At 43.4% G+C, this 26700-nt stretch overlaps 1 protein-coding gene across 3 annotated transcripts in view; it reads right to left on the bottom strand.

Annotated features, from left to right (window-relative positions):
• Positions 1-17328, bottom strand: part of Aldh7a1 (aldehyde dehydrogenase 7 family member A1) — a 52173-nt gene extending 34845 nt beyond the window's left edge. The window contains exons 1-7 of one of the 3 annotated variants that reach the window (XM_045131825.1): positions 17136-17327; positions 14811-14864; positions 14054-14119; positions 9026-9106; positions 7567-7690; positions 3654-3786; positions 1092-1136 (exon numbers count right to left, since the gene is read on the bottom strand). In XM_045131825.1, coding sequence (XP_044987760.1) covers positions 1092-1136; positions 3654-3786; positions 7567-7690; positions 9026-9106; positions 14054-14119; positions 14811-14864; positions 17136-17327 — 695 coding nt within the window. Of the gene's footprint in view, positions 1-1091; positions 1137-3653; positions 3787-7566; positions 7691-9025; positions 9107-14053; positions 14120-14810; positions 14865-17135 lie in introns of all 3 variants that reach the window. The other 2 variants (XM_045131824.1, XM_045131826.1) reach the window with 2 other exon arrangements.
• Positions 17329-26700: the final 9372 nt, after the last annotated feature.

The following is a 26700-nucleotide window of genomic DNA, read 5'->3' as shown; positions in this document are numbered from 1 at the left end:
GCCATTATGTGTGTTTTGGTTTTACAGGTTCAGTTAAGAAACCTTGGACTATGGGGATGTTTTAACAGTGTTAGGATTGATAAAAGACTATAGGGACTTTTAGAGTTGGACTGAATGCATTGCATTTTACATCATAGATGGTCATTAGTTTATGGGATCAGAGGCAGAATGTGGTGGTTTGGATAAGATATCCCCAATAAACTGATGTGTTCTGTATACTTGGTCTTTTTTTAATTTTTGTATTTATTTTTATTTATTTGAGAGCAACAGAGAGAGAGAGAAAGAGGAAGAGAGAGAGAGAGAAAGAATGGGCACACCAGGGCTTCCAGCCACTGCAAACAAACTCCAGACGCATGTGCCCCTTTGTGCATCTGGCTACCATGGGTCCTGGGGAATCGAGCCTCAAACCTGGGTCCTTAGGTTCCACAGGTAAGTGCCTAACCGCTAAGCCACCTCTCCAGCCCTATACTTGGTCTTTAGCTGGTAGTAATTTGGGAGGTGGAGCCTTGCTGGAAGAGGTGCATTGCTGGTGGCGGACCTTGAAGTTTTATCAGCCCTAGCTTGCCAGTATTAGGTCAGCTCACTTTCTTGCTACTGTTTTCCATCTGATGTTGGCAAAGAGGTGATGTCCAGCCTCTGTTCTACCATCTTTCCCCTGCCATCAGGAAACTTTCCCTTGAGACTATAAACCAAAATAAAACACTTTCCATCAGCTGCTTCTGGTCAGGTGCTTTGTCCCAGCAATGAGAAGGTAACTATAACAGCCCCTAAACTGCATGATATTTCTTCTCCACTAAAGATGGTTTTATTTTCCAAGTGGCAAAAAATGTCCAGAAGAGTTCAAGCTTAGCACGTATGTCAGTCACTATCTGGCATGTCTCCAGCAAGGGAAATTAAATGACACACCTCTGAAGGAGCATTGTAAACTATAAAATGATATAGAAGTATCATTACAGCCAGAGGAAGAAGCTATCTGAATTCCATGCTTAAATAAACATGACACTTTCACATCAGATTAAAAGCTCTGGGCCCATCAATCACTCTCTCAAGGCTACACAACAGCCAGGAAAAACAAAGCCACACATACTTACTTCGCAACAGCTATGCTAGTGAGGGAAGTTGTTGGAGCTCCTTTCCTTGAGATGGTTTTATAAAAGGAGAAGAAAGAAAGAAAGGAAGAAAGAAAGAAAGAAAGAATTAATAAGGAAAACCAGAAATACTTTTCATTACAAAACAAAAGCAAAAACAAAATGGTAAAACATTCTCTCCAATTAAACAACAAATAACTCTTAATACTTGAAACAAAAACCTATCCTTTATGTAGGTCTCTGGGCCATAAGGGACTACGAAACCTTTGTGAACATAAAAATGGAACCAAGCAATTCAGAGACTGCCTGGGGCACTTATTGGCCCAGGAAGCCGTTACATTTAGTTACAGGCACCAAAGGAAGTAGAAATCTACCAACCATATATATAACTGGCAATTTTGTTCATTTATTTTATTTATTTATTTATTTATTTGAGAGAAAGAGTCAGATAGAGACAGAGAGAATGGGTGTGCCAGGGCTTCCAGCCACTGCAAACCAACTCCAGACGCATGCGCCCCCTTGTGCATCTGGCTAACGTGGGTCCTAGAGAATCGAGCCTCGAACCGGGGTCCTTAGGCTTCATAGGCAAGCGCTTAACCGCTAAGCCATCTCTCCAGCCCTATAACTGGCAATTTTGACTTAAACACTGGAAAATGTGATGGCTAATTGTGTCAAATGGGCTAAATGTAGCAAAACCTAGGACATTAGTGAAAATACCTCTGGATACATCTACGAGAGTGTTTCCAGGGGGAATTAACTAAGAGGGAAAGACCCACCCTGAATATGGGCAGCACTGTCCCATTGACTCACATCCAGGGCAGACTAAAAGAAGAAAAAAAAAAAAAACAGCCAGCTTAGTACCAGGGTTCTCCTCTCTCTGAATCCTGATCCATTGACATGTGAGCAGGCAGCCTCCCACTGCCACTGAAAACAGCATGTCCTGCCACCATGCCTTCTTTGCCAACATGGACTTTATCCCCTGACCTGTGAGCCCAAATAAATCGTGCCTCTCTAGAGCTGCTTCTTGTTGGGTAGTTGATCACAGCAACAGGAAAAATAAAACAGAAAGCATGTATCCTTTGGCCAAGAGGATGCCAAATCATTGCTCCTTCAAACTATTTAGTGGATTGATAATATTCTATTGATGACAATATTTAAAACCAATAAATATGCTGGCCATACTGCTACATACCTGTAATCATATCACCAAGGAGGCCGAGGCAGTAAGATTGCCATTTTGAGGCCAGGCCATGCTACACAATGAAATCCTGTCTCAAAAGGAAAAAAAAAAAAGTTGGGCGTGTTGGCACGCACCTTTAATCCCAGCAATCTGCAGGCAGAGGTAGGAGGATTGCCAAATTCAAGGCCAGCCTGGGATAACAGGCCAGTCTGGGCTAGTGCAAGACCATACCTTGAAAACAAAACAAAACAAAACAAAACAAAACAAAAAAAGATTGGAGAGATGGCTCACTCAGTAAAGTGTTTGCCATGTAAGCAGAAGGACCCAAATTTGGATCCCCAGTACCCTCCTCAAAATACCAGGTGTGAGCTGGGCATGGTGGCACACACCTTTAATCCCAGCACTTGAGAGGCAGAGGTAGGAGGATCAACAATTAAAGGCACTTGCTTGCAAAGCTTGATGGTCTGAGTTCAATTCCCCAATACCCACATAAAACCAGATCAACAAAGTGGCACATGCATATGGAGTTCATTTGCAGTAGCTGGAGGCCCTGGAATACCTAGTCCCATTTTCTCTTTCAACTCTCTCTGCTTGAAAATAAGTAAAAATATTAAAAAAAAAAAAAAATACTAGGTGTGGTAACACAGGCCTCCAGTCCTAGCACTGAAGTAGGAGAGACAGACCCTAGGATTCACTGGCTAGGTATTTCAGCTAACTAGTTGAAATTGTTGAGCTAGGTTTAAGAAAAGACTCAAACTCAAAAAATAAACTATAGGGCTGGGGAGATGGCTCAGCACTTAAAGGCATTTGCTTGCAAAACTCTGCAGGGACAGGTTCAGCCCAGGTTCAAATCCCCAGTACCCACATAAAGCCAGATGTACAAAGTGGTGCATGCATCTGGAGTACGTTTGCAGTGGCAGGAGGCACCGGTGTGCCTATTCTCTCTTTTTTCTCTCACAAATATTTCTAGAGAGCAAATCAGAAAGACACAGCATCAACTTCTGGCTCCAACATGCATGCACACAACACACACACATACACACATACAAATCAATACATCTTAAGTCAGGCAGTTTTGTGGAGGTCAAAGCTATTAACCTATGGAGCCTGAGAAATGAATTACAGTATCTCTTCTTGGAGTTAAAAACAGAGCTAGAAAGGAAGGAGAACATTACTGTATCAAAAAAAATTAAAAAGCTATACAAGCCATAGTAAGCTATATAGATATTAAAAGTCAACCCTTTGCAGCCAGCACATGTGACTTAATATATTAACAGAAAAGAATGGAAAGCATTTCAATATGTCAAAAATGCTTTGAGTAGTACATGAAAATAGCTACTTTTACCACCTTCTCAGTACCAGATAGGAAAGTGAGCAGACCTTACCAGAGACAGACATTCCCCGTGATCATCGCAATGGCGTTGTTCCAGCCATACACAGCCACAGGGAAATTGAATGCAGTGATGATTCCAACCAAGCCTAAAGGATTCCACTGCTCAATGAGTGCATGGCCAGGTCCTGAGGAAGAGAGTAGTCATGGAACATGCTGAGCATGTTAATGCATATTAAATTAAGAAGGAAGTCTAAAAAATATTTCTTTTTCAGAACAAAAGTCCACAGACCACACCAGAGGGGATTCCAGATGCCTCATCATGATCACCACCACACAGCTGTGGGACACGGGCACATCACTCTGTGTAAGACATTTATTACTCTGCAGTCTGCAGTGATACTCATGCCTCTGCTTCTCAGAGACTTCAGATAAACATACTATCAGCCTCATATGGGAGACAAGTATATGTTCTTTATATTTCCTGATGAACCTCTAGGCCAGCCTCTCTAATTCAAAACAAGGAGGCTCATTTATAGACTCAGGTTGAATGAATTATAGATGCGTTACATTCACTTTAAGAACACTAAAAATCCAAGTAGAAATAATTGTATTTTAATTAACAGTAAATACAGGGGCTTACTTATTTTAATCAAGGCAGATGGAGCCACAAAGAGCAGAACAAAGGTATATGATGTTTAGACCCTGGCTAAACCCATAGGCTGTGGGGCAGGGGACACTCACACTGTAAGTTGAGTTCCCAGGGGAGCATGTCACTCACAGGCCCTCATGTGGACTCACATCCTAAAACTATCTCCCTGGCATTGAGCCTCCTCTCCTGCCTGCCCTCCTCTACCCTCTACCTACAACACTCTAGAGTCCAAATAAATATTGTAGCTATTTAGGATGAAGCCCAAACTCACAAGATCCCCTATCCCCCTAGTCCCCCGCTCTCCCAGCAAGGCAGGCCCCACCTGAGCCATGCTCTCCCATCTAAAACTTTTATAAAGTTTATAAAGACCTCTTCCTCATAGAGCTAATCCTACCCCAGCATCCGACCCTCAATTCCATCTCCTCTGAGGCCTTACCTTGGGGGACCTTCCCTGGAAGGCCTTTTCTGATATTGTATACATGGTGGTTTGATTCAGATGTCCCTCATAAACTTAGGTGTTCAGAATGCTAGGTTCCCAGCTGATGGAGATTTGAGAATTAATGCTTCCTGGAGGGAGTGTATTGTTGGGGGTGGGCTTATGGGTATTACAGCCAGTTTCCCCAAGCCAGTGTTTGGCACTCTCCTGTTGCTACTGTCCACCTTATGTTGGCCAGGAGGTGATGTCCACCCTCTGCTCATGCCATCATTTTCCCCTGCCATCGTGGAGCTTCCCCTCGAGCCTGTAAGCCAAAATAAACCTCTTTTGCCCAGAGCTTCTCTTGGTTGGGTGATTTCTACCAGCAATGAGAACCTGACTGCAACAGTATCTCAGCTAAGATAGGGAGTCCCCATACATGCTCACTGTCCTATGCCCTCTCCCCTAACTAACACATATACACATACAACCACAAGGAATAGATAAATATATGAATACTGGGACTTGGGACTGCACCTTATTGACCAAATACCACCTATAGGACCACTAGCACCTAGACAACACTCCGTAACATTTTTAATGCATAGGTAATAATGTAGAACATGCATACTTCCATGGGGCGCAGTAGAGTAGTCAGGGAGAAGAAAGGTAAAAACTCTTCATCCGGGCTGAAGAGATAACTTAGCAGTTAAGACACTTGCCTGTGAAGCCTAAGGACCCAGGTTTGATTCCCCAGTACCCACATACACCAGATGCACAGGATAGTACAGGTTATCTAGAGTTCATTTGCAGTGTCTAGAGGCCCTGGTGCACCACCCATTCTCTGTCCCTAAATGAAAATGTTTTACCCTCTTACTCTTTTTTGCAGGGGAGGGGAGAAGGGGTTTCAAGGTAGGGTCTAACCCTAGCTCAGGCTGACCAAGAATTCACTATGTAGTCTCAGGGTGGCCTCAAACTCACATTGATCCTCCTACCTCTGTCTCCCAAGTGCTAGGATTAAAGGTGTGTGCCACCATGTTCAGTTTTAAGAAAGAGTCTAGAGCTGGGTGGTGCACCCATTTAATCCCAGCACTTGGAAGGCAGAGGGAAGAGGATCACCCTGAGTTCAAGGCCACCCTCAGACTACATAGTGAATTCCAGGTTAGCCTAGGCTACAGCAAAACCCTACCTTGAAACCCCTCCCCGCCAAAAAAAGAAGAGAGTCTCATGGCTGAAAAGTTAGTACATAGCCAAGGATGACCTTGAACTCCTGATCCTCTTACCTCCCCTAACATTATAAGCATGTACCACCATTCCTGGTTTATTTGATGTTGAACATGCTAGGTAAGCACTCTACCAACTGACCTATATTACCAAGCTCCTAATTTTCTTCTATGCATATATCCTATCTTTTCTTTAAAAAAATTACTTACTTGAGAGAGAGAGAATAAGCATGCCAAGGCTTTCAGCCACTGTAAATGAACTTCCAGATGCCATGTGCCACCTTGTGCATCCGGCCTATGTGGGTCCTGGGGAATCAAACCTGGGTCCTTTGGCTTTGCAGGCAAGCATCTTAACTGCTAAGCCATCCCTCCAGGCCTAGCTCTTTTTTAAAAAGTAAGTTTAAAAATAAGTACAACCTTCCTCAAACAAGTGTATAGTTATGGAGAAACAATGTTCATAAACATTTTCAGTGTATATTTAGTCTACTAAAATGAACTAAGGCTTCCCTTTGACTTGGCATTTAAGTCATGTCTTATATACTTGAGAGTACAATAAGTATCTTCACAGGTTTGAGATCATCTACTTAGACACTTAGCTGGCTTTAAATGTAAGGTCTTTGGAGCTATTTCCAAGTTGTTTTCTGGATGGATTGAAATATTGTCTCCAAAAAAGCCAGGCATGGTGGCACACACCTTTAATCCCAACACTCAAGAGGCAGAGGTAGAAAGATCATTGTGAATTCAAGGCCACCCTGAGACTACATAGTGAATTCCAGGTCAGCCTGGGCTAGAGCAAAACCTTACCTCAAACAAACAAACAAAAAAGGGCTGGAGGACTGGCTTAGCAGTTAAGGCACTTGTGTACAAAGCCAAAGGACCCTGGTTCAATTCCCCAGGACCCACATAAACCAGATGCACAAGGGGGCACACACATCTGGAGTTTGTTTGCAGTGACCACAGCCCTGGCATGCCCATTCTCTCTCTCTCTTTCTTCCTCTTCCTCTCTGTCAAATAAATAAAAATAAAATATTTTTTAAAAATTAATTAATTAAAAAAATAAAAGGGTATCTCCAATATGGACTTGCCAACTCAGTTACCTTTAAACAAAATAAAAGATTCCAGCCAGGTGTGGTGGCACACACCTTTAATCCCAGCACTGAGGAGGCAGAAGTAGGAGGATTGCCATGAATTCGAGGCCACCCTGAGACTACACAGTAAATTCTAGGTCAGCTTGAGCTAGAGTAAGACCCTACCTCAAAAAAAAAAAAAAAAAAAAAAGATTCTGAATCTATTGTTCCAGTGTTTTCATTTGCCATTTCTTATAGACTGAATCTATTTCATACATTTATAATCCACAAGAAATCCTCTTCTGCAATTTTTTTTTAATTTTTATTTATTTTAGAGAGAAAGAGACAGAGAGTCCGAGGGAATGGGCACGCCAGAGCTTTCAGCCACTGTAAACAAACTCCAGACGTATCTCCCCCCCCCCCCCCCCGCCAGTGCATCTAGCTAACATGGATCCTGGGGAATCAAGCCTCGAACCAGGGTCGTTAAGCTTCACAGGCAAGTGCTTAACCGCTAAACCATCTCTCCAGCCCTCTCCTGCAATCTACTCACAGCCAGAGTTTCAGGAAGGCCTATATCACAGAACCAGCTCTTAACCGACTTCATGGCCTACTTTCAGAAGGCAGGATGGGTCCTCCAATCATCCGCGACAGGCCAACTGCATAGTCACAGATATCCACATACTCTTGAACTTCTCCCACACCTTCCACTAAGATCTTTCCCATTTCCAAAGACACCTAAAAAGCAAAAATCAGAACAGAATTTCCCCAATCAAATTCACATTTTATTATTTTATTTTATTTTGGTTTTTCGAGGTAGGGTCGTATTCTAGCCCAGGCTGACCTGGAATTCACTATGTAGTCTCAGGGTGGCCTCGCACTCAAGGCGATCATCCTACTTCTGACTCCGGAGTGCTGGGATTAAAGGTGTGTACCACCACGCCCAGCAGAATTCATATTTTAAACCTTAAATTGAGGGAAAAAAGTAAAACATTCTGTGTCTATTTTATGAAGTTCAGAAAAATCTGCTCTTATTTTTTCTGATGACTTTTTTAATCTAAAAAATAATCTTTCACTTTTTTCTTTTTGTAAAACATGGACTAAAATAATTTACTAATTGCTTTTCTTAAAAATCACAATCTTTGGGTTTATACATAAAACAGATTTTTCTTTAGGATTTTTTTTTTGTTTGGTTTGGTTTGCTTTAGTTTTTCAAGGTAGTGTCTCACCCTAGCTCAGGCTGACCTAGAATTCACTATGTAGTCTCAGGCTGGCCTCTGCCTCACAAATGCTGGAATTAAAAGTGTGTGCCACCACACCTGGCTGGAATCTTTTTTCTTTTGTTTAAAGGTAACCTAGTATTAGCAAGTCCATATTGGAGACACTCTTTTAATCCACCCACAAAACAATTTGGAAATAGACCCAAAGACCTACTTACATTAAAAGCCAGCTAAGCACCAGGCGTGGTGGGGCACGCCTTTAATCCCAGCACTCAGGAGGCAGAGGTAGGAGGATCGCTGTGAGTTCAAGGCCACCCTGAGACTACATAGTGAATTTTTGGTCAGCCTGGGCTAGAGTGAAATCCTACCTTAAAAAACCAAAAAATAAAATAAAATAAAAATAAAGAAGCATCTAAGTAGATGATCTCAAACTTGTGAAAATACTGGAATCAAAGATATGTGCCACCATGCCCAGCTGGAATTTTTATTTTTTTCAAATCCACAATCTTAGCTGGGGAAGGTGGCACACACCTATAATCTTAGCACTTAGGAGGCTGAAACAGAGAGATCACTTGAGCCAAAGTTGAGCAACATAGCAAGATCCCAGTCTCAAATTAAAAAATTTTTAAATGTGTACATACATGATTGCCTAGTCTCCACTCAAAGGGTTATGTACACAACACAAAAATACATTACCATGGAGGGAGGGAGGGTATCACCATGGGGTATTTTCTGTAATCATGGAAGTTGTTAATAAAAAAATTAAAAATTTTTAAAAAAGAAATAAATTTTTTTAAAAGTATTATTTTAAAAAGTATTTTCACAAGTGAACAAAAAACAAAAAATACATTACCAAGTTTCCCAGGACTTGGATCTTCTCCCGCAAGGCATCACCAATTTGTCTTACTATTTCTCCTCGCTTTGGAGCAGGAATCTAAGAAAAAAGTGCAATTTTTGTGTCCAAAGCATAGCTCATGCCTGTAATCTCAATATTTGGAAGGCTGAAATAGGAAGATTGTTAAGTTCAAGGCCAAAATGGGCTAGAGAGTGTGTTCCAGGTCAGCCTAGGCTAGAGTGAGATGCTACTTCAAAAGAAAAAGGGCTAGAGAGATGGCTCAGTGGTTAAAGGAACTTATTTGTAAAGCCTGATGTCCCAGGTTCAATTCCCCAGTACCCGTATACCCATATAAAGCCAGATGCAGAAAATGGTGCATGCATCTGGAGTTCATTTACAGTGGCTAGATGTCCTGGAATGCCCATTTATTTATTTATTTACTTTTTAAATTTTTTTTTGGTTTTTCTTTGTTCTTTTTTCTTTTTGATTTTTCAAGGTAGGGTTCACTCCAGCCCAGGCTGATCTGGAATTCACCAAGTAGTCTCAGGCTGCCTCGAACTCACGGCAATCCTCCTACCTCTGCCTCCCAAGTGCTGGGATTAAGACCACATCTTTCTCTCTCTCCACCTTTCTTTGCTAACAATAAAAAAAAAAATTTAAAAATATGCATATAAAAAAAAGAAAAAGAATCCAGGTGTGGTGGTGCACTCCTTTAACCCCAGCACTCAGGAGGCAGAGGTAGGAGGATCACCATGAGTGAGGCCACCCTGAGACTCCATAGTGAATTCCAGATCAGCCTGAGCTAGAGTGAAAAAAAAAAATCATGACTCTTGGAAACAGAATTGGCAGGACACACAAATGCAGGAAATAAGGGAAATGGGATGACTCTCAGGTCTCTACTCTGAAAGCTAGACAGATGGACTATTGGGTCAAAACAATTTGGGAGGAAATGACAGGTTTGAGGGTAAAGCGTATGTGCTGGGCCTTGCTAAATTTGAGTTTTGACTCACAAAGACACAACTTCCTCACCAGTAACCACCATTCCCTTCTCTCCCCTCCTCTACCTCTCCTTGTAAAGAAGATAAAAGGGATCTTCCCAGTCATGTATGGTGCACATGAGTATAATCCCAGCACTCCAGAGGTGGAGGCAGGATAGATGTTCAAAACCAGCCTCTGCTACAGAGGGAGTTCCACAGTTCAAAGCCAGTTTGGGCAAAATAAGACCCTATATCAAAAATACAAAACTTTTAAAAGAACCTTCTGTGGGAGCTGACCACTCTTCATCCCCCCTCCACTCATGCTGTCTCACAATTTAACTGAGCTCAAGGCTCTCTGCTATCTTTTCCTTCTCAATTCATCAGTGTACCTTAGCATAGCTTTTCTAGAGAGCAATATGGCAAATGTTTACTACACTGAAAACATACTTATCCTTTGACTAGGTGGTTCCACTTCTGGAAATTGAGCTAATACATATGTGCAAACATACAGGCAAAACAATGTAACCTGTACACTAATTCTAAAGGAGACATCCATTGTGTATGATCTATTAGTTGTGGAAGTCATGAAAAGGATTACTTTCAAAATTGAGTGGTCAGCCAGGCGTGGTGGCACATGCCTTTAATCCCAGCACTTGGAGGCAGAGGTAGGAGGATCTCTGTGAGTTCCAGGTCAGCTTGGGCTAGAGGGAGAGGAAGGGGAGAGGGGGGGAAAAAAAAAAAAAGAAAGAAAAGAGGAAGGAAAGAAAAAACCAGGTGTGCTGGCACAAGACTATTAATCTCAGTCCTCAGGTTCTCAGAGGATCAAGGCCAGCCTGGGCTACATGAGACCTTATCTTAAAAAGCAAACAAAAAATCAGTGTTTATAAACTGCCTTTGCATGTATTTATTTGCATTTCGCTTGAAAAACTCTAGTTAACCGAAATTAACTCAAAACATGCAGACTGACACAAGCTTTGATCTGTTCTTATCTGAGGTCTCAGCTACCATATCTCTAAGTCACTGCCCCACTGGCTGACACCCCAGAAAATGGTTAGCAAATGCTCTCTATCCTAAACTTTGAACTCGGTTGCTAAACTCAAATTTTAACAAGTAGATTCCCAGCTGGCTCAACTTGTTGTCACCCAGGAAAACGACCTGTTCCCATTTCTAATGCTCAGTCCACAGGCAGTTCTAAACGCACAATCAGTGGGCAGAGTCTGGCTTTGTTGGTCAGTGCAGTGCACTGTCAAATAATATGAAATAATACCGCACATATTTGTTGCAGTCACGATCTCATTGCTGGCAGAAATCACTCGACCAAGAGCAGCTTGTGGGGAAAAAAAAGGGTTTATTTTGGCTAAAAGACTCAGGGGGAAGCTCTGTGATGGCAGGGGAAAATGATGGCATGAGCAGACAGTGGGCATCACCCCCTGGCTAACATCAGGTGGACCATAGCAACAGGAGAGTGTGCCAAACACTGGCAAGGGGACACTGGCTATAATATCCATAAATCCATCCTCAGTAATAAACCGCCTCCAGGAGGCATTAGTTCCCAAATATCCATCAGCTGGGAATCCAGCATTCAGAACACTTAAGTTTATGGGGGAACACTTGAGTCAAACTACCATGAAATAATGAAGACAAAATAATACTACACACTATTCAAGAAGGGTTATCATGACAGTCCTAAGACAAAGTAAAGACAGATTTAAAGGTCAATTAAGGGAAAGACAGACTCTGAAATCTACACAAGCTGTTGGTATTTATCCTAGATAAACACATATGAGAATAGGTGCTTCTGCTTAAAATATAAAAAACAAGACCCTACCTCGAAAAAACAAAAAATAAAACAAAATAAAAATGAAAAACATGAAATTCCACTCCCATTAAAAACAATGTCTACAAAGAGTAATGTAAAGGGTGTACTTTAGTTAGTGAGAATGTAGCAACATATTATTGCATTATTTCCAACATGTATCACACTAACACAAGATGTTAATAGAGGAAACTTGGAGAAAAGGATGAAGGGTTCACAAGTACTCTACTTTCTATTCCGTTTTCTTTGTTTTTATTTGATTTTATGTTTTTTGGTTTTTCAAGGTAGAGGCTCACTCTAGCCCAGGCTGACCTGGAATTCACTATGTAATCTCAGGCTGGTCTTGGCTCATGGTGATCCTCCTACCTCTGCTTCCCAAGTGCTGAGATTAAAGGTGTGTGCCACCATGCCCAGCTTGAACCTACCTTTTATTCAGAACTAAAGCAGAGGAAAGATGTTCTCTGCTTTGCACAGTCTTGGCTAAAAATAACTCTACAGCTAAGTCAGGACTCTCCAGGGTTTGCCTTCTTCAGCCCAATCCCAACCCCCACGCCCCATTCCCAAGTGGCTACCCTCTCTACCCCACCCCTCCCAGTACAATCACTGACTCAAGGCTCAGTAGTCCCAAAGCCAGTGGCATATATGTTTATGTGGTACTGATGCTTGCGATGTGCTAGCTCTCCTGTGAACACTTGAAGTCATGATAACTCCCAAAGCTGGGCACTCCTGGCCTTCTCCCCCACATACTTTTCCTTTTTCTTTTCTTTTCTTTTTACTAGTCCTGGACATTGAACCCAAAGCCTCCCTGCCATGTGCTACGCAACTCTATCACTAAGTTACATCCGCACTAGCCTCCCCTTTTTCTGACAAGCACTGATATGGAAGGCAGAGGGAGATTGGGAAATCCAAGGGATCCCTTCACTCTCTCCACAAGGCGGCCTCCCAGCCAGTGGCAGATCAGTGAGGCCCAGCCCAGCACTAGTCGTGGTTCTCATCTTCACTCATTTAATGACTAATGGAGTGTTATGAGCATGTAAGGACCAGCATATGGTCCAGGGACAGTTTAGATAAATAAGTTTGTTTTTCTTTGTGTGTGAGAGTAAAATTGCAAAGTCAACCTTTGTAAGAAAAAATCTAAGAAAAAAACTGAGTACAATGACATAGTAAGAGATTACCAGAAGGTGTGTGCAACCCTAGATAAGTAGTGGAAAATACAAAAAAACCCAGCTGCTTAGCAGCCGTTGTCCCAGTCCTCCCGACACTATGACTGACTGAACGGCTGCTCAGCGGTCCGGACTGAGACCTCCGCGAGACGCATCACTGATCCGAATTCATCTGCCCGACACGCTGTCCGAACGACCGAGACGACTGAGACTCGCCTTGAAAACTGCGAACCGAGAGAAAGTCGGAGCACGGACCCCGTGTCGCCAGGTTGTGACGTCAGAAATCTCACAGACCGAGTCTCGCGATACTCCCAAGTGTCGCGATATCAGGTTGTATACATTTTAGACTCACTAGAAATATTGTGTTAGTAGTGATGAATATAATTTGGATATATATTATATTAGCTATAATATTAGTTGTGATAGTTTGGACTTGCTTGTGTGTGACTTTCATCCCAGTAAACTCCTTTGCGAGTACACCAGCGTCTGAGTATTATTGACCTTCATGGGCGGAATCCTCTCAACCAATCACCTTTGAGAGTGCTCGCGACATGGAGCTTCAGAAACCCAGGAGGCTGACTCTGCCACAGCCAATGGGAGGCCTTTGTTGCAGTTGCCCTGGGGCCAGGCATTGACCTAGGTGGAGACCTCCCCACATGCACACATCTGAATTAATCTAGCAAAAGAGGGATGAGTAGGAGCAAGCAGGAATTTGTTTATTTGCAAGCAGAGAGAATGAGCACACTAGGACCTCTAGTATCTGCAACCAAACTCCAGATTCATGCACCAACCACTTTTGTGCATCTGGCTTACATGGGTACTGGGGAATTGAACCCGGGTTATTAGCTTTGTAGGCAAATGCCTTAACCACTGAGGCATTGCTCCAACCCCAAGCAGGTATTTCAACACAGATCTCCATTTACTCCATTACAACTTTGGGGAGGAAAACTCACAGGTCCAGTTCATACTACATTAGCACAGTTTTAATCTTTTAAAAGTACACAGTCTCCTAACGCCAAATGAGAAAAGTGTGATTTTTAAGGACATCATGAAGAAAAAGGGCAGTAGGGACCATAAAGGCTATACTTACATCTGCCCAAACTTTCCAAGCTTCTCTTGCTTTCGTTACAGTTTCTTCATAGTCTGCCATACTGGCCTAAGTTAAGAATTAGGGTGAGAGAAAAACAATTAAAAGGGAATAATCTTCTTATAGAATATAAATATACATATTTTGCAAAAGAAATTGAAAACTATGACAATCCAATCCATAAATCCTAAACTTTTTGAATGATGATATCTTTTTTTTTAATTGTCTTGGATGATAATTTCAACAGTCTTCATTTCTAAAATATTGTAAAGATTGGGGATATGACTTGGTGGAAGAGCTCTTGACTCGCACAAATTAGGCCTTGGCCTCTATCTCCAGTATGTATGTGTGTGAATGCATGTGCGCACACACACACACACAAACACACAGGTTAAATTAAAATAAAGTCTGGGCATGGTGACACACACCTTTAATCCTAGCACTCAGGAGGCAGAAGTATGAGGATCACTGTGAGTTCAAGGCCACCCTGAGACTACATAGTGAATTCCAGGTCAGCCTGGACTACAGTAAGACCCTACCTAGAAAAACAAAACATACAAATAAAAACTAAAAGTCAACTAGAATCCAATAAGGAAGGAGGTAACCCAACACACATAACTATAGCTAGAGAAATTTCCCTAGAAACATTATACTTTGCAATTGTAAACTGATATTGCTCTTGGACCTGCCAAATTGCCTTCAACCTTAAAGAAAACCTGCACACATTCCCTGTTAGCAGCTTCAATTTTAAAAGTCATACCTGTCGAATTCTTGCTATTGGTTCATTGTTAGCAGGACAATAGGTCGTAATAACCTTGGGGGAGAGAAAAGATAACCATCAGAGAAACTTAGTCATTTCCAAAAGTTGAGGGAATAAAAAGAAAGATACAAAATAGGAGACTTCAGTTAACTTCTGTAAGGACTAACAACTCAACAGGTCCTGTTTTAGATTTCTCACCTAGGCATTAGGAATTCTTTCTGTTAAACTTACTCCTAAGCATTAGAAATCCCTTCTATAAAACCCACCCTTGTGAACAGGGGATGAGGCCTAGTGGGGAGCGTGCACAAAGCCCTAAGGTTGGATCCCTAGCATCTCATAAACTGGGTACAGTGGCACAGGCCTGTAACCCTAGAACTTGAAACACAGACGTAGAAGGCTCATTCTCAGCTACACAGGGTGTTCAAAGCCACCATGGGACACATGAGACCCTGTCTCCAAAAACAGGAGAGAAAAAAAAAAAAAAGACCCATCCTTGCTAAGTATTAGCTGTGTTCAACACAGAAAAAGCTTTAATGCAATCAATTATTTAAATCTTTTATTTTTCCATTAAGACTACACTGATGTTTAATTCATTGCTTCTCTCCCTTTTACTGGCCCACCCTCTCTGGTCAGATGTGGAAATACCAACCAGACAACCAGGAAAAGTGCCTGTGTTCACTCGCCTGGAGAGCTCTCCAATTTTAAAAGCAGAAGCAACAGCTAAAAGGTCATCAGCATTGTATCAGAGCGCAATGACCAGGTGCCAAAATCTGGATGAAGGAGGTGAGAATGTGAGTGAATAGTGGAGTGCTTTCCTAGCACGCACAAGGCCCCACGTGCAACTCCCAGGACTAAAAGAAAAAGGAAAACAGGATCAAACTCCCAATTACATGGGAACAATTAAAACGACTTCATGGTCTAAAACCACAGATAAAAAAAAAAAAAGTGCTTTCTGTAACAACGCAGGTTCTAACACTGTTTCATGCCACCTAACATTTTTTGGGAAGAAACTTCCTTTCATGGGCTGGAAAGATAGCTTTAGCGGTTAAGGCTTTTGCCTGCAAAGTCCAAGGACCCAGGTTCAATTCTTCAGGTCCTACATAAGCCAGATGTACAAGGTGGTGCATGCATCTGGAGTTCTCTATCTTTCTCTCTACCTCCCTCTCTCTGTTTCTAATAAATAAAAACAAATTAAAACTTTATTTTAAAAATGCAGGCAATGGCCAGGCATGGTGGCACACACCTTTAATCCAGCACTTGGGAGGCAGAAGTAGGAGGATTGCCATGAGTTCGAGACCACCCTGAGACTACATAGTGAATTCCAGGTCAGCCTGAGCTAGAGTGAGACCCTACCTCAAAAAAAAAAAAAAAAAAAAAAAAAAGTAGGCAATGGGCCAGGTGTGGTGGCGATACCTTTCATCCCAGTACTTGGAGGCAGAGATAGGAGGATCACTGTGAGTGTGAGGCCAGCCTGAGTCAACATAATGAATTCCAGGTCAACCTGGGGAACAGTGAGACCCTACCTGGGGGAGGGGGGGTAGGCTGGAGGGATGGCTTAGAGGTTAAGGCGTTTGCCTGCATGCAAAGCCAAAGGGCCCAGGTTCGATTCCCCAAGACCCACGTTACCCAGATGCACAAGGGGGTACATGCCTCTGAAGTTCATTTGCAGTGGCTCGAGGCCCTGGCGCACCCATTCTCTCTCTGTGAAATTAATTAATTAATTAAATGTAAAAAAAAAAAAAGAGTAGGAAACAATAACCTTGAATGCCACTACATTCTACACAATGGAGTGTTACTGAGTAGTAAGCAGCTGGGTGGCCTGACACCATTAAGCTCTGGACAACAAATGCTGAAAGCCAGCTCCTCAGGGGAGAAGTTCACAAGACGTTAGCGAGTACGGTCTTGCAAACTCCAAAAGACTTCAGAAAAGAGGACAACATAAAAGTACACCGAAGAACGTTCCCTGCGCGCCAGACCACATTGCATCAGCAATAATACAGCTCAGAATTAAGCTCAACTGCCCAACAGAGTTGTGGACTACAGACTGCAGGCAAGCCTTTGTGTTAAAGGTAACCTTGGGAGGTATCTTCCTATTAGCTCCAAAATGGCAACAACTCCTCATAATATTCAAAGCGAAACAACAAATCCAAAGGGATTTTTTGTTTTGTTTTCTTCGTTCTTAATGCACTCCTCGTGAGAAAGCTTGCAGTGAGGAGACTTCCAAAGCCGAGCCACCACCTCCAGCGTGGCAGAAGGAAGGCGGGGGCAGGGTCCGCCCCAGGCCTCCCGAGCACACCTGGGGCGGATTTCCCGGAGTCCGCGTACCTCTCCCCGGCCGCCCCACTGTCCGTTGTACACTCCGTCGTTGTCCTCGCGGAGCCCCAGCAAACGCAGCCACGCATACTGGGGCTGGCGGATGAGCAGAGTGGACATGAGCGCCGCAGGCCTGCTCCCGGACACCCACCGCGCGCCGCCGCTCACAGCCGGGACGCAGAGCGCGCGAGCCCCTCGCCACATCGTGGGACGAGCCCCGGCCGCGGGGCGCAGAAGTAGGGCCCCGCCCCCGCCGGCCCGCCCCGGCCGGCGCCCATTCGCCGCCTCCTGCCCGCCCGACCCGGCCCCCGCTGGCCCGCTCGCGAGGTCCCAGCCTGGACCCTTGCCTGGGCCTGCCTGCCGGAACGGAGCAAAGAGCACCCTGGGGGGAGGCTGGGAGGGAGCCTTGTAAGCAAAACCAAGTGAAGCGGAACTCCTTCCTGGCCAGTGCCCAGTGCGTTCTAATTCCCTGAGCCTGGACTGGCCGCTGAATAGCTCCGCCTTTCTGTCCTGCCTCCAGAGAAGTGAGCCTGGAATGGCGGAGATCTTTGTGGTGGGGGAGGGGGGAAGTTGTTTACTTGCAGTGCTTTCGTAAATTACTTTGGTAGAAGAAAAGCTGAAAGTTGAACTGATTCACTGAGTTACTGTAAGAGTTAATTGTTGAGGACCTAAACCATCTTTGTCAGCAGATGGAAAAATCCTGAAGAGTCCAGAAAGGGCGCAAAGGGATGCTAAGAAGGAAAGACTGGCTAGGCTAAAACAAAGTAAAATGGAGTGCATTGTTAGGGTGACCTGACTATAGAAATGATATGCAAATTTCTACATCTTGTTTGTTCACTTATCCCTCCCCTGGATTATGAAAACTATAAAATGAAAATAAAATCTTAGTTGAGTGTCAAAGTTTCTTTGGAGGGCTACCTCAAGCTTCTTGCCCTCCTCCCACCCCCAAACAAACTCTGCCTTCACTCATTGTGGCATCCTAGCTACATACTTTTAAAGAGCAACAATATTTGTGAGCAACTTTCTTCTTTCCTCATTTCTTCTATCTTGTCGTATCAGATGTTATGACCCTTATCTTAAAGACCCTAAAGATGCCCTCAAATAATGCATATCTGCAATTGGTTTCAGCAAAGTAGCAGAATACAAAATCAACATAAAAAAATTAGTAAATTTTTGGGCTGGAGAGATGGCGTAGCTGTGGCGTTTTGCCTGCAAAGTCAAAGGACCCACATAAGCTAGTTGCACAAGGTGGCACATGCATCTGGAGTTCATTTGCAGTGGATGGAGGCCCTGGTGCGCCCATTCTCTATCTCTCTCTCTCTCTAATAAATGAATAAATGAAATATATATTTTTTAAATTAGTAGATTTCCTATAAACCAATAAGAAACATGATGAGAAAGAAATCAGGAAAAAAAGAAAAAATAGTTCCACTCATCACAGCCTTATGAGTGCCTATAAATAAACTTAACCAAAGAAGTGAAAGATCTTTACAATGAAAACGTTTTTAAAATTATTTTTTATTTAGCCAGGTATGGTGACACATGCCTTTAATACCAGCACTCAGAAGGCAGAGGTAAGAGGATTGCTGTGAGTACCGGGCCACCCTGAGACACTACATAGTGAATTCCAGGTTAGCCTGGGCTAGAGAGAGACCCTACCTCCAAAAACAAACCAAAAATAAAAATTATTTTTATTTTATTTTTTACTTATTTGTAAGGAGAGGGAAGAAGAATATTGGAGCACTAGGACCTCTTGCTGATGCAACTGAACTCTAGATGCATGCACCACTTGTGCATCTGGCTTTACTAGGGAATTGAACCCAGGCTGCCAGGCTTTGCAAGCAAGTGCCTTTAACCTCTGAACCATCTCCCAAGCTCAACTTGTGTGTGTGTGTGTGTGTCAGGGTCTCATTCGAGCCAAGTCTGACCTAGAACTCACCCCGTAGCCCAGCTTAGTCTCAAACTCAGCAAGTCACCATGCCAGCCTTTACAATGAAAACTTTAAAACAATTAAGAAAGAAATTGAAGCAAACACTAGCAGATGGAAAGATCTCCCATGTTCATGGAGTGGGAAATTTAATATTGTGAAAATGGGGACTGGAGATGCAGCTGAATTGGTAAAGTGCTTGCCACATGCACAAACCTGAGTTGGATACCCAGAACCACATTAAAAGTAAAACAGGCCAGGCGTGCTGGCGCACACCTTTAATCCCAGCACTTGGGAGGCAGAGGTAGGAGGATTGCTGTGAGTTCAAGGCCACCCTGAGATTTAATACCAGGTCAGCCTAAGCCAGAGTTGAGACTTTACCTTGAAAAACAAAAACAAACAAACAAAAAAATTATTGCTGAAGACTCCACATACTTGGGCTGCAAGGCCACTGAGAAATGCTGCTAGAACTGAGCTGATAACCTCCTCCATGTAGACCAACTGACAGAAAGTTGGAAGAAGCCATTCTGCATGGCAGTTCAATGGGATAAAGAGAAATCACCAGTGAAGATACGCAACAGTGGACACTGCAAGCCTTATATTTGGCCAGGCCAAATGACCCAACAGGTGCAATAGTGCACATCTGTCATGATGGAAACCAACTCCCCTCTAATTGGACTGGAGCCTGCTCCATGGGAGGGAATATATCCCTGATACTGAAAACTTAAAACAGTGGTAGTCATGAGTCCTGGGGGTGTAATATCTGCTGCTGTCTGGCTAAATGTATATACTATGCTTATCAAACTGCCCAGTAAGCATTTCTCTTAATGTTTATACCTATATATTAATGCTACTCTCACTTTTGGTAGAGAATCTTCTCTTTTCAGATGGCAGTGACCTTGGGATGAATCAGAAGGCATCATGGTACTGGAAAGAAGTGACAGGAGTGCTCAGTAGTGCAATATCTCTATCACACCTTCCAAGGCTCAGAGTCTATTGTGGAAGAGGTAGTGGAAAGAATGTAAAAGCCAAAGAAAGGGCAGAACTCCTTACAATGTGTTCCTGCAGACACAAAATGGCCTGGATATCCATGACCTCACAGTGCCTGACACTACCTACACAAGATCATCATAAGAGGAGGAAAAGAACATGACATCAAAAAAAGAAAAGAAAAGAAAAGAAAGTAGGGACTGATTGAGAGGGGGAGGGAATATGATGGAGAATGCAGTTTCAAAGGGGAAGGTGGGGGGGAGGGCATTACCATGGGCTACATTTTATAATCATGGAAGTTGTTACTAAAAAAATACTTTTTGAAAAAAAATTAAAATATGACAAATAAATAAACATGTCTGGGGATAAGAAAAAACCAGGAGTGGCAGTGCACACCTGTAATCTCAGCCTTGGGAGATAGAAGGAGGAGACTCAGAAGTTCAAAGTTATCCTTGGCTACATAGTGAATCCAAGACCAGCATGGATGACTGGAGACCCACAAAATAAAATTGTGAAAATGGCTAATTACCAAAAGAGATCTTTAACATAATTAACATAACATTTTTAACATATGATTTAACATAATACCCCTCAAAATTCTAATGATAGGGCTAGAGAGATGACTTAATGGTCAAGGTGCTTGCCCATGAAGCCAAAGGACCCAAGTTCAAGTCACCAGGACCCACATAAGCCAGATGCACAAGATTCATGCATTTGGAGTTCGTTTGCAGTGGCTAGGAGCCCTGGTGTGCCCATTCATTCTCTCTCTTATCTATCTGCCTTTCTCTCTCTCTCTTTCAAATAAATAAAAACAAAAAAAAATTGTTTTTGTATTTTCAAGGTAGGGTCTCATTCTAGCCCAGGCAGACCTGGAATTCACTATGTAGTCTCAGGGTAGCCTCGAACTCACAGTGATCCTCCTACCTTTGCCTCCCGAGTGCTGGGATTAAAGGCATGCACCACCACGCCCAGATAAAAATATTTTTTAAAAAGTAGCCAGGGGCTGAAGAGATGGCTTAGTGGCTTAGTGCTTGCCTGTGAAGCCTAAGGACCTGGGTCAGAGGCTCGATTCCCCAGGGCCCACATTAACCAGATGCACAAGGGGGCACACACATCTGGAGTTTGTGTGCAGTGGCTGGAGGCCCTGGCACACACATTCTCTCTCTCTGTCTCTCTCTCTGTTGCTCTCAAATAAATAAATAAAAATTAAAAAAAAAAAAAGGGCTGGAGAGATGGCTTAGCGGTTATGCGCTTGCCTGTGAAGCCTAAGAACCCCGGTTTGAGGCTCGGTTCCCCAGGTCCCACGTTAGCCAGATGCACAAGGGGGCGCACGCGTCTGGAGTTCGTTTGCAGAGGCTGGAAGCCCTGGTGCGCCCATTCCCTCTTTCTCTCCCTCTATCTGTCTTTCTCTCTGTGTCTGTCGTTTTCAAATAAATAAAAAATAAAAAAAATAAAAAAGCAGCCAAGAGCTGGAAAAAAAAAGTAGCCAATAGTGGTGGTGCATACCTTTAATCCCAGCACTTGGAAGGCAGAGTAGGAGGATTGAGGTGAGTTTGAGGCCACCCTGGGCTGGAGTTTGTTCTGCTCATGATTTAACCTAAAGTGGGCAAGAAAAGGTCACTTGAGCCTGGTATGATGGCACAGGCCCTAAATCTAGCAGTTGGGAGGCTAAGTCAGGAGGATTGTCATGGGCTCAAGGCAAACATGGACTACATAGTGAATTCCAGGACAGGTTGGAATATAGTGTAAGATTCTATTTTAAAAAATGGGGAAAGGGGCCGGGCGTGGTGGTGCACGCCTTTAATCCCAGCACTCGGGAGGCAGAGGCAGGAGGATCGCTGAGAGTTCGAGGCCACCCTGAGACTACGTAGTGAATTCAAGGTCAGCCTGGACCAGAGTGAGACCCTACCTTTGAAAAAAAAAAAAATAGGGAGAGGGCTGGAGAGATGGCCCAGCTGGTGATAACACTTGCGATGCAAACATGAGGACCTGAGTTCAGTTGCTAGCACTTACATAAAATGCTAGTCATGGCTATGCATGCCTGTAGTCCCAGCATTGAGGCAGGGCAGAGATAGGAGGATTTCTGGGGTTCAGCATGGTCAGCCAGACTAATTGGAAAACAGTAAACTCCAGGTTCAGTGAGAGACTCTGTCTCAGGGAGAGAAAAGCAAAGGAGGAGGACACCCAACACCCTCCTCTGGCCTCCACACATGTCACATGGTATGCACATACCAGCACACACATGTATATATCGCATGCACATATACTTGCCACATATACTGGATGTACATGAAACAAAAGGGGCTAGGGGCTGGAGAGATGGCTTAGCAGTTAGGCATTTGTCTGCAAAGCCAAAGGACCCAGGTTCAATTCCCCAGGACCCCCATAAGCCAGATGCACAAGGTGGTGCATGACTCTGGAGTTCATTTGCAGCAGCGGAAGACCCTGGAGCACCCATTCTCATTCTCTCTCTATGCCTCTTTCTCTCTCCCTCTCTGAAATAAAAATAAAATTTAAAAAGGGGGGCTGGGGAGATGGCTCAGCACCTTGCAAAACCTGTTGGATTGGATCAATTCCTCAGCATGTAAAGTTAAGTGCAAAGTAGGCACAAGTAGCTTTTTCTTTTTTGTTGTTTGTTTGTTTTTCTAGTGGCAGTGACAAGAGACCCTGGTGTGCCCATACACACATTCTCTCTCTCTCTTTTACACACACACACAAATAAATAAATACATAATTAAAAAAAAGGACTCTAGAAAAACCTTTTATTGGGCTTATTGTTCCAATATCAGGAGTAGGACAACACGATATCTTCCCAGCTGACTTGAAAAGTCAAACAGCCTACTTATGTAGCTAGAAAGGGTGTGTGGCAAGTGTTTGCATTAACTGTGCACAGTCCTTCATGTAAAAGGAACATTCTCACACCAATCACCAGCCATCTGGGACACCAGGAAGAGTGCTCACCCTCTGGCCTCTGTGAAATGCCAGTTGCAGATCACCCAGGCTTGTGATAGCAAAAACATGAGGATAAACTATTTGAAACAGTTGCTTTATGGGATCCAAGTTATGCTGTGGCAACAAGTATCTGTGGTTACCATGTAATTTCATCTAGGAAGTACTTTAGGCTTTCAGTGATACCTATTAGGAGAAAGGTAGCTTTTTTGTGATAGGTAGTTAGCTAGAGACTGACCCAGAGAAACATGGTTGCCACCTTGCCTGCTCGGACAGCACTAGAATCAGTCTCACCCAGAATGGCTGCAAGCAACAATCTCTTAATCCCTCCTCAGCAACAACAGCTTTCTGTTTCTTCTCAGTTTCCCAGAGGTCCCATAAGTGGGCCCTTCCTATATCAGTGCTCTTCTTGGGCCCTCCAGACAATCAGGTCCCTCCCTCCACACTTGAGTGAGAGGGAGGGTCCTTTGTCTATGTGAGGAAGATTTTCTTGGTCTCTCTTCCCTTTTCCCAGCTGGCCTTTGCCTTGGGCATTTTCCTGCTTTCCTTTCCCTCTATAACTTTCCCTAAAACAAATCTCATAATTTGCCCTTCTCTTGAGTCAACATTTTCAATTCTTTGCTAGCATGGATGAGAACTGGAAAATTGAAGCTGCTGGCACAGGAATTCTAATCTCATAGAGTTCTCACCTGCATCACTAGGATGGTATGAGTGGTCTGGTCAGTTGCTTTGCTAATGTATTGCCCTTTAAAAAAAATTAAAAGGTGGGCTGGAGAGATGGCTTAGCGGTTAAGCGCTTGCCTGTGAAGCCTAAGGACCCCGGTTCGAGGCTCGGTTCCCCAGGTCCCACGTTAGCCAGATGCACAAGGGGGCACACGCGTCTGGAGTTCGTTTGCAGAGGCTGGAAGCCCTGGCAGGCCCATTCTCTCTCTCTCCCTCTACCTGTCTTTCTCTCTGTGTCTGTCACTCTCAGATAAATTAAAAAAAAAAAAATTAAAAGGTTGCACACATGTACTCCTTCTCCCCACACCAATTCTGCTGAGGGTCTCTGGTGGGATTATTGGTATTCATTGTGGGGACCAAGTTGGTCTCTGCAGGGATGGGGGAAACATAATGTCTCAAGGTATTCCCTATCACCCTGAGGGTCTTCCAATCTTTCTGCCCCCTCTTCCAAATAATCCCTGAAACTTCGTAGGCAAGATAGGGATCTGTTTTAGTGTTGCTTTCTATGTACACTCTGGATCACGTTTTGTTTTTTTTTTTTTAAGATTTTATATTTACTTATTTATTTGTTGATTTGAGACAGAGGAGGAAAGAGAGAGAGAGAGAGAGTGAGAGAATTGGCATGCCAGGGCTTCTAACCACTGCAAACTAACTACAGATGCATGTGCCACCATGTGCATCTGGCTTATGTGGGGCCTGGAGAATCAAACCTGGTTTCTTAAGCTTTGCAGGCATGCTTAACAGCTAAGCCATCTCTCCAGCCCTGGATCACTGTTTTATGAGGTTTGAGTGAACAGTGTCTGTCACCATTTCCATGGAACTGGTTTTCAGGCTAGCTGTGAGAGCAGTATTCATGTTTCCACTTCCCCTGTGACTTTTGGCCTCAGGCAGATGAGGTGGAGGTGACCCATCTGCTGGTAGACAGTAGGCTCTCTCTTCTTGATGTATTGATGTTTCCTTATTCTCACCTGTATTCTCCTCCATCTGTAAAATAGAACAGATTCTCCAACCAAAAGTGAGAACAGTTTGAATAAAACGGGGAGAGGCCTAGTCATTAGAAAGTTATATTGATATGTGGGGCTGGAGAGATGGCTTAGCAGTTAAGGCACTTGCCTGCGAAGCCTAAGGACCTAGGTTCAACTCCCCAGGACCTACATAAGCCAGATGCACAAGGGGCACATGCACTTGGAGTTCATTTGCAGTGGCTAGAGGCCCTGTTGTGCCCATTTTCTCTCTTCCCCTCTCTCAAAAAATAAAATTAAAAAAAAGAAAATTATATTGATGTGTATGTTCATTCTTAGTTAGAGAGCAGTGGAGGTTCTCTCTGGACCATATTGGTTTCCTGTTTTAGGGAATCTGGCTTGGTTCCCAGGGCCAGATATGGGTTCACCCTACTGAGTGTCATATCCAATCTGTGAACAGTTGGTTACCTACATCAGCTGTGTGCCACTATTACACAAGTGTATACTTCTTGCTTGGCTGGTTGATTTTGTAACTGGCAGGATCTCCTTAATCAGTCAGTTGGTAAAACTATGAGGGCTAGACAGTAGGGAACTGGATTTCCTCTCAGTTCCAGCATGGTCACTTGATGTCCAGGCTGTGGTGTCTTCAGCAATAGGGATTTACCTTTTAGCTCTTACAGGTTACCAAGTGTTTTGACAATATCCTGTATTATTTTGGGGTCCTCATGTCTCCCTGACCAACAGCTCACTGTGACAGAGGGGACCCAATTCCAGCCCTGGGAATTACTAGCCAGTGCCCATGGCTTTAGTTTAATGCTTTTTCCACCTTTTATAGAGCACTTATGTTCAGGTCCCCCTTCCCTTTATTGAGGGTAATGACTTATTGAATGGTATCCCAAAGAAAATTCCTTCCCTCCTTCCTTCCCTCCCTCCCTCCCTTCCTTCCTTTCTTATTTTTCAAAGTAGGTCTCACTCTAGCTCAGGATGACCTGGAATTCACTATGTAGTCTCAGGGGGCTCTCGAACTCATGATGATCCTCCTACCTCTGCCCCCCTGAGTGCTGGGATTGAAGGCATGCACCATCATGCCCAACCAAAGAAGGTTCTATGGGATTGATTCATTTTGCCACAGTTTTGTGTATCCCCCCAATCCCTTTTCCTCTACCCCTTAGCCTTTCCATATCTATCTTCCTTTCTAAAAATATCTTATTTCTAAATGAGAGGAGAGAGAGAGAGAGAGAGAGAGAAAAAAAAAAGCAGATAGAGAATGGGCACAACAGGGCCCCTAGCCACTGCAAAGGAACTCCAGGTGCATGTGCTACCCTGTTTGCATCTGACTTTACGTGGGTCTTGGGAAATTGAACCTGGGTCCTGAAACCTGGATTGCAGGTAAGCCATCTCTCCAGCTCATCTTTCTTTCTTTTTGCTGATCATTGACTTGTTTCCAGAAACCCTTTTTCCCTTCCCTCACTATTTTCCCCTTTTCCTATCTTCACTCTAATGTCATGTTTGTATCATAAATATTTAGTCCTGCTTACAAGTAACTGTAGCCAGACCAGGTTACGAATTGCATATCAGAGCGGTCATGCAGCGTTTGTCTTTCTGAGCCTGTGTGACTCAGCAGGATTTTTTCCAAGTCCCTCCATTTTGCTGCAAATTTGATTATTTCATTTTTCCTTACTGTTGAGTGTAATTCCATTGTGCATATGCAGCACATCATCATTAACCATTCATTTATTGATGGGCATCAGGGATGCTTCCAGTTCCTGGCTATTGTGAATAGACCAGCAATAAAAATGATTAAGTGTCTCTGTGGTATATAGAAGTCTTTAGGGCATATGCCCAAAAGAGGTATATCTGGATCTCATAGTAGTTCTATTTTCAGCCTTTTGAAGAGTCTCCATACGGGTTCCTCTTTCTCCTCACCCCTGCTAGCATGTGCTGTCAATTGATGTTTTGATAGTCACCTTTTTTTTTTTTTTTTTTTTTTTTTTTTTTTTTTTTTTTTTTTTAATGCTTTGTTTTG

This window comes from Jaculus jaculus, chromosome 12 (genome assembly GCF_020740685.1).
Source record: "Jaculus jaculus isolate mJacJac1 chromosome 12, mJacJac1.mat.Y.cur, whole genome shotgun sequence".
NCBI classification, from domain to species: domain Eukaryota; kingdom Metazoa; phylum Chordata; class Mammalia; order Rodentia; family Dipodidae; genus Jaculus; species Jaculus jaculus.
Note: the sequence above shows the minus strand (reverse complement) of the source record. Positions and strands in the feature narration are given on the sequence as shown.